Below are 16235 nucleotides of genomic sequence, written 5' to 3'. Positions count from 1 at the left end.
CCGCCTCACCACGACTCGTTTATCCACTTGGGCAGCCGCGCCACTTGACACGAGCGTGACGGCTACACGTACCTCCCGCGCCTCCCTCCGCCTCCTTGGCATCCCCGCCCTCCGCCCGCGCCCGCGCCCGCGCGCGCGGTTCTCCGCCGTCCGTTTCGTGGCTCCGGAGATCCGGTCTCATCCTCCCCGCCCGCCCGCCCGCCCTCGTCGTCTCCTCCTCCCCCCACTCCCGTCTCGTCCGCTTTCTTTAATCAATCCCCCGCGCCCCACAACCCCAAGCAACCCCCACCAATCGTCGTCCCCTTCCCTTTCCTTTCCTCGCGGTGGCAACAATGGAAGGTGGCGGCGATCTCACCGCGCCGGGTTGCTGCACCGGCGTTTCTTGCGGCGCCGTGCGGGTTTCTCGGTAGCATGTGAGTTCGATTTGACCTCCCCGACCTGGCGTCGTGCTGGTTCCTGGTTCTGTTCTCGGTGTTCTTGGCGCTGGCCTGGGCTCTGGGGCGATCAGGACACACCTCGGCTCTGCTTGTCGAGGTACCCGACGATCTTCTCCGGAAAAGGTAGGTGTTGTTCGTTTCTGCTTGCTCCCTTGGTTTTCAACAGATATCGCCTTTTTCTGATATCTGCTCATAAAGCTCGTTGCTTTCTCGCTTTAAGCGTGATATCTTCGTTCCATACTTCCATGCATGGCAATAAATATTTGTTTTGGATGGTCGATGTTCTTTTTTACTGTCGTTCACATACTCGAACCTAATACAACAGTTTACAGTCGAGTATTTTGATCGATTCTATGCTTCTTGATAAGAACTCTGGAGGAACGGAGACAGGAGGATCTTCTGCGGTTTTAGGTAGCACCGGAATAACGTACATGTCAGACAAGTGGCAAGTTCACCCTTATGGAATCATGCAGCTACTGCAATCTGATGAATAGTACCCACCGGTAGCAGTCTTTCAGAAAAAGTAACAGAAAAGGGTGCAACTTCAATAGTAAGGATGTTTCCTCTGTATCTTTCCTAGAAAAGCCACCCGGAAGACATGAAATGGCCTTTGACTAGACGCTGTCCCGTTGAAACAGAAGCATGATGCTTAAACTGAAGCCATTGAACAGACGTTTTGCACATCTCCAGTAAAACTGGCGAGTGAAATTGATGGCCATGTAGTAAAATAAAGATGTGGTATTTAATTGACACTGCTTTGTTGTGCCTCTGGGGCTCTGAAAGCACAAAAAGGTGATTTAACTTCACCTGTAGTAGCCAGTAGGACCTTCATCTTCAATGTGTACGCTAGCACTTCATGGTAGTCATGTTTAGAGTAGTTCTCAATTCGGCAGTAGTCACAATGTGCCTTCTCTTTATGAAATACTGTCATCGGATGTGCTTTAACTCCCCAGTCTAACCTCTCTGTAGTTTGTGGCAAATTAATAAAGAGTTCAGTTGCATCTGAGCTCTCCACCTGATAAAATTAATCTCTATTTTCCGTTCTTGGATCGGATCCCCCAAATAGACTTTATGCATACCTTTTTGGCATGCTGCCTGAGGAACTGAATTACCTTTGCTACTTCAATTTGTTTGAGCAAATTTGTTGGTTTATGTCTATTCAGTTGTTTCCCTTTACTTTGCAAGGCTTGATTCCATTTGGCACTTGCTCCAACATCTGATCGATACCATTTACTTTTTGAATCTTGTTACAGTGCCTCACTCCTCATACCATCGGGTAGGGCCATATCTGAACAACCTCTGAACACAATGAGTGTCCTGATGTGTAGCTAAGATGCTGTTTTGGTGATTTTGTGCTTGCATTCTTTTTCTGAAAGTTCATGAGAGATGTTTAAAAAATCTACATAGTTCTGTGACGGTGGATGGTGGTCATGGAAGGGACAGTAATGGGAACAGCTAGTGAGTCAAAACCAGGCAGTGAGCAAAAGCACTCTTTAACAGAGGTGCCTAGAGCTACTGAGACTTCACTAGCACATGATTGTGAAGTAGAAAAAATAATTGGACTTGAAGATGACACAGAATTAACACCTTATGAAGGAATGGAATTTGAGTCTGAAGATGCTGCAAGGGATTTCTACAGCACATATGCAAGAAGTACAGGTTTTCGAATTCGGATAAGCAGGTATACTCGCTCCAGACGTGATAATTCAGTTATTTCTCGTCGAATTGTGTGTTCAAAAGAGGGATTTCATGAAACCCGTGCTTGTGATGGCCTCCATTCTGAACAAAAACATCAAGAACGGGCAGGTACTAGAGTTGGTTGCAAGGCAATGATATTAATTAAAAAGTTTGATCCTGGCAAATGGATGGTTACCAAATTCGTAAAGAACCACAATCATGGACCAGTTCCACCAAGAAGACTTGATTCTAGGCCAGCTGATCAGGACTGCGATCAAATCGAGAAGCCACATTCTATTGAGGCGGACCCTGTTGAGGAGCCATTTGAGGGTATGGAATTTGAATCGGAAGAAGCTGCAAAATTTTTCTATGTAAACTATGCAAGGCTAAATGGTTTTCGTGCACGTATTAGTAGATACTGCCGTTCAAGGCGTGATAATTCAATTATTTCTCGCCAGATTGTGTGTTCCAAGGAAGGCTTCCGTGAAGTTCGGACCAAGAAAGTGATGACAGATGAAGGGAAAACAAAGCGCCCGAGAATGATAACTAGAGTTGGTTGCAAAGCTATGATTGTAGTGAAAAAGATGAACTCTGGAAAATGGATGGTTTCTAAATTTGAGAAGGAGCATAACCATTCACTATCACATTCTAAAATGGTCCCTAGTACCTCAAACATTACTTCTAGAGAAGTTGCTGATTTTGCTGCAAAGAGTGCAGCTCCTAATGAAGTAAAAAATGAAGGATTTGGTGCAGGAACACAATGTAATCCTGCAGATTCCCTCACTGTCCTTTATAACAATTTATGTCAGGAGGCCATAAAATTTGCAAAAGAAGGTTCAGTCACAGAAGAAATTTACCATGTGGCAGTTTCTGCCTTGAAGGAGGCTGCAGAAAAGGTTGCTGAAGTCAAAAGGAGTCGTCCAACATTGCCACACTGTGGTTTTATTAGTGAAAGCAAACATGATGTCTTACAGGTGAAAACAACGAGTGCTTTGCAATGTTCAAATCAGGTTGAACTGACAATAACATCTCCCGGGTCCAGGCCTGTTCAAGATTCTGCCTCCAATCTTCTGCTGATACCAACCAACATTTTGACTGATTCAAAATTATATAATGGTGTCGATACTGTTCCTCTATCAAGAGGTTTTCCCAAAAATGGTAAATCTGCTATGGTAATGATCAATTAATCCAAGGCCTTTCCACAGCTATTGTTTTCTTTATGACTGTTGCTTGTTCCATCAACAGGGAGACAAGGCACACATACATCAGAAAGTTCTGTTATGCATTTTGAGACCACAAAGAAGACCTCTTCACAAAAATCTCAGGTAACTTGTTACATGCTTACCTATCTCCTTTCCATGGATGCAGCAGTTTTTAGTATTTCATTTTGAACCAGAAGATGCTTATTTGTTGCTGTGACCGCAGAACACTTGTTCTAATAAACTCATCCATGGAAAGGAGCAAGTTATCCATGGAACTTCCGAAGATTCCATGGTTGCTATTCCTGCGATACCTCTTGCCCTGTGCATGCCTGTGACGCAGAACTTACCTGGATCTTCTGCAGGTACCTCTAATTAACTCAAACTTCTCGCCCCCGCCGCCCCCCCCCCCCCCCCCCCCCCCCCCCCCCCCCCCCCAACCCCCCCAAAGAAAAACCTCAATCTTCCTGATAGCACCATGTCAATAGCTCAATTCCTTCTGCATTGATGTATATTGCAAAAAAAAAAAAACATTTTCCCCCCACTCGAGAAACCTTCCCATTTCCATTACTTATCATAACGGAAAGTTTGGAAGATTAACAGAAAGGGGATAAAAAGTTTGGGCCCTGCACCCAGGTAAGCTAGATGGGTAACCGAAACTCTGGATCAGAGTTAAGGCACCCAAAGACAGAACCTACCGAAAGTTTCCAGCAGTGACATAAAACCAGCGACACAGGCTTAGGCAAGAATGCCAGATACAAGGCAGAAATCAGAAAGAACAAGCTAACTACCAACGCTAAAAGGACCGTTTTCCATCTCCATGAGGTGACTTTCCAACAAAAGCACATCTACGCTGAAGGTCTTGCTCATCAGGATCTCCGCCTTGAAGTTGCTTTGTAGCTTCCTTGTCTTCCTTCTGGCGCTTCAAAATCCTTGTTGCCACGCGCAGCATCGTGTTGATTCCTTCAATGAGCTGCTCCCTGTCTGGTTCAGCATACAGACCTGCCCAATACTTCATAAGTGCGCATATATGACAGATAATGTCCAAAGGACTCTTAATAATGATTTTATCAAAACAAGCTTTGTTACGGGATTTCTAAATAGCCCAGCAAATTGCAGAGACTCCCAAAACATGATATTTCAAAAAAAAAATGAACATATTACCATGGAAGGTTTAAAATGGTTTGTTATATATACCAGTGGTTATATTCAGCATCTTTTGTGACCAAACGATATATGATCTGTCCCCTTAAGCCACCGAACTTTCCAAATTTTAGTCCAATATAGACCTATGCATGCAGTGGTGCTTGATAGTAGCCCATTATTTCAGATTTGTGTTGACATTCCCTTTGTGCACATTTTTTTGAACCATTGACGCATTGACCATCTGGACCACAATTTATTTTTTGTTCAATTCAGATCACAGCAGTTTTATTTGTTTGGCAAGCATAGGATTAAGGTTAATACAAGATGGTCAGTGGAAAATTTAGCACCTTGATGGACACTATTCTGATACCTGTTCATTTTCCTGGACCACAGGGGGGCCATACAGATTGCTGGCTGCACCTATTGAAGCAGTTCCAATCTCTTACTGTCCTGCAGAACCCATAAGACAACCACAAAAGGGTATTTGTGCTTTAGGTCCATTTGGAGGTGTTCTGTCTGAACTGAACAACCAAGGAACAGGTCCCAAATCTCTGGTTCATGCTACTGCTCTTGCTTGTGGTGCTCGTGTTGTTCCTCTTGAGGAGGCAGCTTCGCTTATTAATGCCATTGAATCCAAGATCAGATCTGGAGGGGCCATAATAGCAAAACTGCCTTCAAGCAACCTGACAGCTCCAGTTCCTCCGTCTATCGCTATGTCATCTTCTAGTGAAGACGAGGAGGAGCATGACCACAGTGAGCCCTTGATGGTGGACGTGGATCACAATTTTAATCAGCAGAGCTCCGACGAAATGAAGCTCCAAAGCGAGCCATCAGAGTCGGAAACTGAAGCTGACAACTGACCTGTGTGGTCTGAAGATGAAAACTATGATCATATTGATTGCTAACAGATACGAAGTGAAGGACTGAAGTTGCTCTAAAGATCAAAGCTTCCCTGCAATGTGGCAGATTTATTCTATGATTTAAGACATTTTTGTAAGATTGAATTAGGATTCTAGTCACTTATTTCTGTTGAGTTTATATTGTAACTAGATTAACTCAAGTAAATACCTCCAGTGGAGAATTCTTAGAAAGGAGGAACCGTGCTATGTACATGTCCTACTTATGTCATAAGTAAAAGAAAGGCGAGAGTTTAAAATCCAGTTGAGTGTTTAAAACCCAGCTGTACTAAACATTACGTATATAACCTGGGGCACCCGTGTAAGAATAAAACTACTAGTGCTTATCATATTGGGATTCAGTATTCAGACAGGTCGTTTTCAATCCTCTCATCAACAAAAATATATTAATCCAAGAAAAAAAAAGTCAGAAATAGTTGTGCCGTCGTACACTTACATATCTACTATCTTGAAGGCTGCGGATATGAAAACAAAAAGGTTTGTAGTTGTCAAAGTCAAAACCCCGCAGGCTGTAGAGTCACCTGTTAAACTGACATTATCGCTGACATTGAGCTCTTTAGACCAACAGCCGCCCAGGTATGCTCGTGCCATGGCATCACATTGAAAAGGAAAGCTCACATAGCACCATATTGTCAAAGGTTTATCGTACCAAAATGGTACTGTTGTACGGTTCTTGTTGTTTAGTCAAGTCTGGCCGCCATTTGTTGGCAAATTTTCAATTCGTTCATGATTCAACTGATCTTTAATGGAGTTACACAGCGTCATGTCTCAACTTGTCAATGTGGAACGATGCGTTTAGCAAGACGTGTGCATGCCGTGTAGCTTTGCACTTCCATGTTGTGTTCGAGAAGAGGCATGAGATATTGAGCTTGGGTCAAATCTGGAGCTTCCGTGGCAGAATCAACTGCTATGTGTTGGTGCGATACTGCGAGAAATTGGAGAATCACTGGCCACAACATGATCCCGATCAAGCAGTTTCGTACGTATATTCAAATTCTAAAACCAGAGAGAGTACAGGGGCAAGATGCAAGCACGCGCAAACTGTTCTGAACAAGCTGATGGAACAAACCAACCTTATAGGTAACAACACCAGACGCACCCATGACAATATACCGAGCTAGTCTATACTATGTTGGCTCATCGACCCAACACTTTTTTCGTCATCATCATCTTCACACATCACACGCACACACGCACACCACTGTTTTATTCATGCGGATCCATTGCTGTGGTTCAGAAGTTGGGGCCTGCGGCGAGGATCTCGTCAGTCAGGCTGCTGTCGTCCCCGATCTTGTAGCTGGCGAACACCTCGAAGTTCTTCTTGAAGAGCCCGGCAAGCCTCAGGAGAGTCTCCTTGTACGCCGCCTTGTCCGTCCACTGCACAAAGCATTTGTCAAGTTCGAAATTGGTCAATGTTCTGTTCTAAACAGGCTGTTTAGTTCAAAGATGACTGATTTTTTTTTTTATGAAACTTCAAAGATGACTGATGAAGCGAGCTGGTTAGTGTCAGAGGAGCATACGGTGTTGATCGGGTCGAGGATTTCTGACGGCACGCCCTTGATCTCAGTGGGGATCTCCAGGCCAAAGACGTCGGTCTTCTGGTAGTTGGCGGTGAGAAGCTCGCCGGAGTGGATGGCGTCGATGATCTTTCTGGTGTAGGGAAGCCTGATCCTCTTGCCCACACCGTACCTGACAAGCGACGGTCCACAGTGAACCTACGGCTACGGTTTCCATAACGAACGAACACAAGCTTTGCAACTGCAGGACGGAAGCAAAGCATGACGTCGTCGTACGTACCTGCCACCAGACCAGCCGGTGTTGACGAGCCACCCGGTGGCGCCGTACTTCTGCATCTTCTCGGCGAGCATGGCGGCGTACTTGGTCGGGTGGAGCATGATGAAGGCCGCGCCGAAGCAGGCGGAGAAGGTGGCCTGTGGCTCCTTGATGCCGTCCTCCGTGCCGGCGACCAGGGCAGTGTAGCCACTGATGAAGTGGTACATGGTCTGCGCCAGGTTCAGCTTGCTCACTGGCGGGAGCACGCCGAAGGCGTCGCACGCCAGGAGGATCACGTTCTTGGGGTGCGGCCCGACGCATGGTATCTTGGCGTTGGGGATGTACTCGATCGGGTAAGCAGCCCGAGTGTTCTCTGCAATGCAAGAACAGCAGCGCCATGAGAATTGAGAACGCAGATGCATTGTGATGCTTGTGACTGAAAAACAATTGAGCCCGTGTACTAGGGACATGGCATTTACCGGTGACAGATTTGTCGGCGTAGTCAACTTCACGAGTATGCTCATCAAAGACCACGTTCTCCAGCACTGCAGCAGAGTACACATTCAGTTACCCAATTCAGCTTCAGCCGGCGCAACGACAGAGCATGGTTAGGTTTGAAATGCCACTTGACGAAGAAACCGAAAGTTGAGACAAGTACCAGTTCCAAACTTGATGGCATTCCAAATATCAGGTTCTTTCTCCTGGGAGAGGTCTATGCACTTGGCATAGCAGCCGCCCTCAATGTTGGACACGCCATTGTCGCTCCAGCAGTGCTCGTCGTCGCCGATCAGAAGCCTATTGTGATCCGTCGATAGCGTCGTCTTCCCGGTACCTGTTGTACGTGAGAAATCCAGAGTTCCAAAATCAGCAGATAGATATACATGGCAACCCATTCAGAACACATATAGCAAGTTGGTCAGTGACGCTGACATCACATAACAGCAAATCTGAGGCATCTACTGCTATGTGGAGTACGTCACAGTCTCACAGATAAGATAAGACAGGAAGAAGGATAAGCTAAGCGGAGGACGTCAGATGCGACATGGGCAGGTGACGGCACCACAATCCTCTTGGGATCCATCCAGGACATGTTACCTGAGAGCCCAAAGAAGAAGGCGACGTCACCGTCCTTGCCCATATTGCAGCCGGAGTGCAGCGAGAGGATGCCTCGCTTGGGCATGAGGTAGTGCATGACGCCGAAGAGCCCCTTCTTCATCTCGCCGGCGTACTGCGTGCCCAGGATCACCATCTCCCTCCTAGCGAGGTTGATGTCTACGCTCGTGGACGACGTCATGTAGTGCGTGTAACGGTTACAGGGGAACTGCCCGGCGTTGTAAATGGTGAAGTCCGGCGTGCCGAAGCTCTCCAGCTCCTCGTCCGTGGGCCGGATGCACCTGCGACCCCCATGCCCATCCAGTTACTTACTTACTTCTACAGCTTGCTTTCTTCGCTAGGGACTCGCTCCCCAGGCCAATTGTGAGCAACAGGATTTGATTATTACATAGAACAAGACATATTTATTTATATATATATATATATGTAAGTTTCATGGGTCGTCGTCGAGATGAACTTATCTGGGCGTTGGAGGAGTGTGTCACGAGCAACGACCTACTGCAACAAAACTATAGATAGTATTGACAGAGTGGCAGCGTGTCGGCAGGTTGGCTTACATGTTGTGCATGAAGAGGGAGTGGTACGCCCTGGCGGAGATGATGCGGACCTTGGTGCGGTTCTCGGGGTCCCAGTTGAGGAACTGGTCGTTCACGAACACCTTGTCCAGGGAGTTGAGGTAGTCCACGGCCCTCTCCCTGTTGGTCAGGAACGTGTGCTCGTCCATCTCGATGTTGGGCGAGCCCCTGCGATGCGATCATCAGGGTGTCAGCAGCGAACCAGAGGCTAGCAAAAGGAAGGGTGTGCGGCGCGGCGGCGGAGCAGAGAGAGCACTCACTTGCCCCACCACAGCTCCTGCGCGGCGGCCTCGTCCTTGACGACGCGCTTGTCCCTGGGCGACCGCCCGGTCTTGGCGCCCGACAGCGTCGCCAGTGCGCCGGTGGACGTGATGAACGACCCCTTCTCGTACTTGATCGCCTGCTCGTACAGCTCTGTTTTTTGTTTTGTTTTTTAATAAGTTTTTGATTGACAAACACAGGGGCAAAGCATCATCCATCAACAGCTAGTCTCTCGCATGGCAACGCAACGTGCCTCTCTGAAGAAGAAGAAGTTGTGCACACATGCATGCGATGCGATGCTTACCGGCAGGCGAGAGGTTGTAGAGGACATGGGTGAACTTGAGGGAGCTGTCGCTGACGGCGATGGTGGGTGCGGCGGGGTGGTGGTGCTGGTGGTGCGCCTGCGGCGTCGGCGGCGCGCCCTTCGCGGCGGCCTCGCCCTTCCTGGCCGGGTCGCCCTTCACCACTTTCGGCCCGGTTTCACGTGTCAGAGACGCCAACGACGCACTGCATCCATCACCAAATCGGGAAAAAAATTGTTAATGCTCAAGTATACTTGCTACTAGCAGCCCGGCATGTTAATTACGCTCCCGATTATCAGCACCAAACCACAAAGCGATGCGCGAGACGTCAAATTATTTTGTTTTTTTTCCTCTCCAAAAAGGGAAGGGAAATAATCTCCTCTCACAGTCTCACCTTTCTTGTTCCTGGGTTGGCCATTGTCGTTAAGCTCTTTTTAGTAACGAACGAACCAAACCCATCCAATGAATAAATCGTTTTCACCAATTCGTTTATAGCTAGTAGCTGCAGAACAATACGGCTAAGGGGGAAAAAGCGAGAAGAAAGGCTGGCGCGGGTCGTCACCTGATGGACTGCAGCTGCTGCCTGTGGCGCTCCTCCTCGGAGAGCGCGGCGGCGAAGGGCGAGGCGGCGCCGTCCTTGATGGGCGTGGTGGGCGCCGACCGCTTCCGCTGCAGCGAGTGCAGCTCGTCGATGGTCTGCGCGCGCACCGGCGCCGAGCTGTCGTCGTGGCACACGCCGTTGTCGTGCTTCTTCTTCCCGTTCGTCTCGATCCGCGCAAGCCCGTTCGGCGTCGCCATCTTTCTCGCTCGAGGTCGTGCGTGAACCCGCCTGCAAATTAAAGAGAGAAACAGCAGCGAGCGCGCATTAGCGACATGGCGACGAAACCCTGCCATTGATGCTCTCTGCTCCCGGAGAGCATCATCATGGCGTTTGCTGCGTGCAAAGATTAAACAATGGAGTTAAGAGACACAATCACACGAGGAGGAGAGACGGGCACGTACGGGACGAACGACGTACGTGCGCGGGGTCGGAGGAGGTGTATGTATCGAAAGGAAACGAGTGAAGCGGTGTGGGGCGGATGGAACGAGCCGGGCTCGGCTTTTAAAGGGGCCTGGAGTTAACCATGGTTACGTCCTCTACCCGACCATTCAACGCCGGCGGTGGTCTGGTTGCGGGTTGGGTTTGGGTTTGGGTTTTTGCACTCTGGAGCTTATCTTTTTTTGAAATCCCCCCCTTTTTTTATAACATTTTTTATAACAAAATTCCCCCCTTTCGTTCTCCTTCTCTGCGCAGGACCTTACATTTTTTTCTGTTTATTATCAGTTAATACCATCGGCGGCTTAACATAATATTTGCATTATTGCAGTACTTGTTCGAAGTATCAACTACAATAATGTTGGATCTTCACCACTTCGGGCCTGTTCGGCTGATATTAAAGCCGGCTGAAGCTATTTTGTTGTGAGAAAAAAAACTGTAAATTCTAGCTGATAAACTGGCTGATAAGTTCAAGCGAACAGGCCCTTCGTCCCCTCACAAAGAAACTAAAGTTACTCTTGTATGCTTGATAATAAATTGCTAACTGGAGGCTACCCAAATCGGTGCGATTGCGACAGCTGTGTCTTTCGAAGTTTTTTCAGGGAGAGAAAGTAGTTAAGAAGACCAGTGAGCATTGGCTTTTCTAAAGCAAAAGCTCCATTGATTTGTCCACTCGCTGTGAATTGTACCCTGCTCACGTGTTATTACGTAGAAAAGTGAATTGCAAGTAGAAATAGGGTAGATTGATCAGGTTGCGAGGGATCCGACTATTTGGTCATTTTGGTGACGTGGTCCTTTGGAAAGAACGAAAACTGTGGATATTCGATGGATCGTCGAAAATTACCATCAAATTAGTTTTCAAATCAAGGAGTAACCTTGTTGATGTGTATAAGAGGGTACCATGGGTTGAGGTCGTTTTTTGTTGGTTTCATTATGTAATGTTGCTCTTGTGTAATAGATCTTTCCAAACTTGGTGCCGTTCAAGCCCTTTTCTAGCTTTGATGTAGGTATGGTTGCATTTTCTTCTTCTCTTAATGAAATACTTACTCAGACATGTTTGTGAGAAAAGTGGATTGATGCCAAAAGCCTTGATAAAAGTTATTGGAATTGAAACTCAACATATACGGGGTTGTTTGGAAGACTGAATCGGTTCCAAAATAACAGGTGTACTACATAATTCATGGAAATAATAGTGTTTTTGTTATAAAAAAAAGCAATGCCATTAGCATTACCATCACAGTAGCTCGTTTGACCTTGAGCATTATCATCACAGATAATGCGACCATACCGGGTCGGCGCAGGTCGGCGTTCATCTTAATTAGTCCTAGCTAGTTCTCCAACACCTGGATGGATAACCCAGCAAACAAGGCATACACAGTTGAGCAGCTCAGCATGCCATTTTTTAAAAAGATATATATGTTACCAGCTGGAGCAGTGTCAACGTTTGATCGAGTCCCAGGTAACATGCATGAGCCGTGCCCGTGTGTTGCTTATTTGCAATTGCGTATGTGTGTATGAGATGGATGGATAGGGACGACAACCTATTGCCCCTTCGCAAATTTAAATTCCCCTTTTCATTTTCTGCAGTTGATCTGTCATCAGCTGGAGTACTATGCAGTACTACTCCATGGTACAAGTGTACAACGAGCAGTATAAAAGCGATGAACTTGCTGTGCATAATCAAGTCAACCAACTTTGGATAGTATATTTAATTTAATTAACTCGACAGGTGTTTGTCAATCAGCCTAGCTCTCGTTTCTTCCCTTTTCATTTATTATGATCTATCGTTTTCATCGATCAATTGCACAGCTAATGGCCGATAAAATTTTAGTTTATTGACGAATTTGAGATGAATGGACAAGGATGCTACCGGGAAAGCAGGGGCTCAACTATGGTGTTCACGGGAAAGAGGTAAACAGGTTGATTGGCTCCAAGCCTCCATTAATCCAGCTCAATCCGGTGAATGACAATTGACAATGCATTGTTGGGTCCGATTTTTCTTAATATCTCTGTATGTTTGGATGCAGAAGCGAAACGGAAGTATGTAAACTATTTTGACTTTTCGACAAGCAGACTCTTCTCAAGTAGCAACTTTTTTTTTGAACATTTTGATCAATCATAACTCTTAGTATAGCCTGAAGGATCATTTCTTTGTGATTAATTATAACTGCGACGTCACCTACGCATAACTTGCGGCTCGAGCAGTATGGCATGCTATCGCACAAGTTGTTGTGTACACACAAGGGCCCAGGGCTGGCGTGACAGCCTTTATAAAAAAAAGAACAAGAGCAACTGGAGGGTGATGCTCCAACCACGGCTATCCCATCAGGCCGAGAGGGAGCTTGCTCAACTGAGTCACCTCCTTCAAGACATGACTCTGGAGGACTCCGCTGACGACAGAGTCTGTGCGTTCGCCACTGGGATGATTTGTAGGGCTCCGGTGAACTTCCCAAGGAAGTTTGGAGGCTGTGGGAGACCAGAGCTCCAAGCCGGATGCCCAAAGAGGCGGCATCAACCTTTCTTCTCTTATGCTGCTGGGAACCGTGGAAACACCGACATGTTGTGGTGTTTAGAGGAATGGCGCCCAGCGTGGACAGATTAATGGCTACATGTAGAGCCACTGCGGCACTGTGGCAGTGTCGATTGTCTGCCTCTTCTGCTTTCTGGAGATCAATCAGCTCTATGCAACTAGCTGTTTCTTTTCCCTCTTGCTGCGATTTGTAACTTGGCGCAATGCCAAACTGAGCACAGGGCTACAAGCTACATACAGTCCCACTCCCACAGTACAGTACATAGGCCCTGTTTGGATCCATGGGTTAGAGCTAGTTTGGGCTAGTTGGAGCTCAACTAGCCCTAAAGTAGCCAAACAGGAGGGCTAGAGTGGGTTATTTGCAACTAGCCCACCCTAAAAAACTATCCCCCCAAAGAGGTGATTATTTGGGTTAGTTGGGGCTATTTGAGGTGGGGTCCACTGTTTTCTCTCTACTTTCATCCGCACCAATGATTTGGAAAGCACATTTATTATCATTTTAACCCTTGTATCCAAACATCTCTTAGGCTAGAGTTAGTTCAGGGCTAGTCCTGAGCTAGAAACTAACTCTAACCTCTAGCTATGCTAGAATATCCAAACAGGGCCATAGTAGGCGGATCTAGCATTAGCTGCCCAGCGCCTCGGCCCACTCAGCCTTAGCCGGAACTAGTACCGGTACCAAATCTCGGAAGATCGGCAAAGGCTCTTTTCAAGCTCCGTCTTGGATACGTTACTACCAGACCAAGCGAGCGAGCACGGGCGTCAGCTCGGCACGCCCTTTTCGTTTTGCAGGGTTGGTTTTGCCCTTTAGGCCGGGAGGCGCCATCTACCAACCAAGGCAAAGAAAGCTCTGCGTTCGCAGCTTGCGCCAACGGATTCAACAGCAAAAGCGATAACTCTCGGTACGTGCTGCCTCAATATTTTTTTTTCTTGGGGAGGTTGTACGTGTCGCGGACTCGCGGGCCATGAGAGACGCAGCGGCTTTTTGGCTATTTCAGTAAACGAACAGGGACACGCACTTGACTGAATGATAAAGATTTTCAAGTGTAATAAAGGAGGCGCCATATTTCTCTCCTGTGTTAATGTGCTGATGGCACGGCGAGAAATAAACTGCACAAGGCACACGGCAGGGACCTCGTCCTCGAGCAGAGGCAGAGCAGGGCAATCCGGCCGGTGGCGCCTCCCCCGGGCGGGGCCTCTTGCGAGTTTCCAGACCGAATCGATTCGTTCACACGCATCGAAATATCGAATCGCGCGAGGTACTTGCCTGCGTTGTTTCGGGTCGCGGGAGCTGCGGGGTCACTCTGCCAGCGACCGCGAGTGATCCCGCCGCCCGGTGAAAGGGACAGGCGTGACGGCAGAGCAGCAGAGGGCGTAACCAAGGGAGGCCCCGAATAGCCGAGGAAAAAGGCCCAGCCCGATGCGACCGCTTTGCGGTGCAGCGCCCAGTACTTCAGTTATCGACTGGCTGGTGATCTCGTGGAAAAAGTGGAAGGCAGTGGCGCGACCTGGCACCTGCACTCAGCGTGCAAAGGCAAAAGCACATAAAGCATCGATCTGCTCCAGGTTTTACCAAACCAGGGCACTCGCCGTTGTTCCCCGGATTTGGCCGTCGACGCGTTGCATGGTATGGTTCTTCGTAGAAACGTCAGGCACGGCAGGTCTGCTTCTTCTTGCCTTTGTTATCGTGTACGAGTAGCACAGTACATGAGTACAAAGTTAGTGGCCACGCTGCCCACGCATAGAAGAAACGGCATACCGAACCTGAGCGGAGGCAGACCGGGGGAGGTGAAATGCCTTCGTTTGCTCGCTGTCGCTGTCCGCGTTGATCAGTTGCTCAACTCCGCCGGGACCGGGAATGGTTGTCTGGAGTCCATCAAATCCCGGCGATCGATGCTTCGTCTGTAGTTTTCCATCACCTGACTACTACAGCCTGAGTATCATCAAACGATACCCGATCACAGAAACGTGATAGCAAAGTGGTAGGAATAGGATCACGGAAGATCTGTAGCCTGTAGGTACTCCATGCCTGTCAACACTGGTCCGTGTAGAAGATGGCTTCTAGTGCTGGGGAAAAAAGCAGAGTCAATAAAATCAATGTAGTGTAATTTCTCTGCTGCACCAAACACGAAAGTTACATGACACGACTGTCTTTCGTCATGTTCGGCTGGCTGGAAAAACGGCCGATATGGATGTTGATGCTAATTTATTATAAGAGAAAAATATTGTTATTTTGTTGTGCCCTGTTCGCTTGGCTGATAAGCCATAGTTAAAAGTACTGTTGACTGATTTGTTGTGAGAGAAAAATACTGTTCGATGACTAAAAAAATACGGCTATAAGCCGAGCGAACAGGACACCGGTAAGTTGAAGCGAACAGGGCCTTCGTTTGCTGTTGACAACTTCGTTTTCATCATTTTCCTCACTGTTTGGGCAGGAAAACAGAACAAAGGGAAGGTCACCTGTTGGCTGTTGCTCATTTTCTCCGACAGGTCCTCAGTTTCACACGGCATCCTGCGCACTTCGCACGCACTGGTTCAGTCCACAGGCTCTGGACTCCGGAGCCGTCAGGGCAAGTATATTGCTACGTCTCTGCGATCTCATACTCTGTATCAAGCAGTGTCACATAGAAATTTTTGCTGACGTAAAGAAACAAAGAGAAGAGTAAGAAAAAAAAAGTTGTTGTTTCTCGAAACAATCGTCTCTTAAGTTAAAATATAGGAGTATGAAACAAATATTGTACCATTCCATGAGTTGTTATGCAAGATACAATTCACAAATTTATCGGTGCCTACAGTGACTTCGTCAATCTTAAGGATTTCTCGATCAAGTCATCAAAGATGCTCATAGAGGTGGGTTTGTATACCGTAAATCCATAGAGGCGAGTGTGCAATATGACTGTCTACGTTGTACCATGTAATCGAAAAAAAAACTCACAATTTTACTTTTATTCTATATATAAACGGTAATGCTCATCAGGACGTCCGTCCATCCAGATGGGACGGAACCACCCAGCGCCTCAAGCTCCTGCGCCTCCCGCCTCGCGCCGTGCGCCCTGCCTCTCACGCCTCGCACTTTCCTAAAAAAACCTCGCACCTCGCACGGTCGCACCAGACCTACCTCGCACCGTGTGCACCCCGTGCCTCGCCCGCCTATCCGCGGCTCGCGCCGCACACCGCCCACGCCTCGCGTTGCCTCCCCCCGCGCATCGCGTCAACCATCCTCCATTGGGCGGCAGCAAGTACGTGAGCAGATGTTGCAACCATATGTG

The 16235-nt window shown here is 47.7% G+C and overlaps 2 protein-coding genes across 2 annotated transcripts; one reads left to right on the top strand and one right to left on the bottom strand.

Moving 5' to 3' along the window:
- Positions 1–148: 148 nt before the first annotated feature.
- Positions 149–5705, top strand: LOC136534299 (uncharacterized). Its single transcript, XM_066526760.1, has 5 exons — positions 149–560; positions 1691–3272; positions 3360–3439; positions 3540–3678; positions 4853–5705. Exons 2-5 carry the CDS (start codon positions 1859–1861, stop codon positions 5317–5319), a joined length of 2100 nt encoding a protein of 699 aa, XP_066382857.1. The 5' UTR covers positions 149–560; positions 1691–1858; the 3' UTR covers positions 5320–5705.
- Positions 5706–6334: 629 nt separating this feature from the next.
- LOC136540243 (phosphoenolpyruvate carboxykinase (ATP)) lies at positions 6335–10471 on the bottom strand. The gene is made up of 11 exons (XM_066532246.1): positions 10403–10471; positions 9963–10229; positions 9403–9605; positions 9098–9251; positions 8820–9005; positions 8245–8543; positions 7808–7981; positions 7629–7694; positions 7174–7522; positions 6897–7065; positions 6335–6753 (listed from the first exon to the last, which is right to left on the bottom strand). The coding sequence occupies exons 2-11, from the start codon at positions 10196–10198 to the stop codon at positions 6610–6612; spliced, it is 1980 nt and encodes a 659-aa protein (XP_066388343.1). The 5' UTR covers positions 10199–10229; positions 10403–10471; the 3' UTR covers positions 6335–6609.
- Positions 10472–16235: the final 5764 nt, after the last annotated feature.

Source organism: Miscanthus floridulus, chromosome 2 (genome assembly GCF_019320115.1).
Source record: "Miscanthus floridulus cultivar M001 chromosome 2, ASM1932011v1, whole genome shotgun sequence".
NCBI classification, from domain to species: domain Eukaryota; kingdom Viridiplantae; phylum Streptophyta; class Magnoliopsida; order Poales; family Poaceae; genus Miscanthus; species Miscanthus floridulus.
The sequence above is the reverse complement of the archived record's forward strand: the minus strand, read 5'-3'. Positions and strand labels throughout refer to the sequence as shown.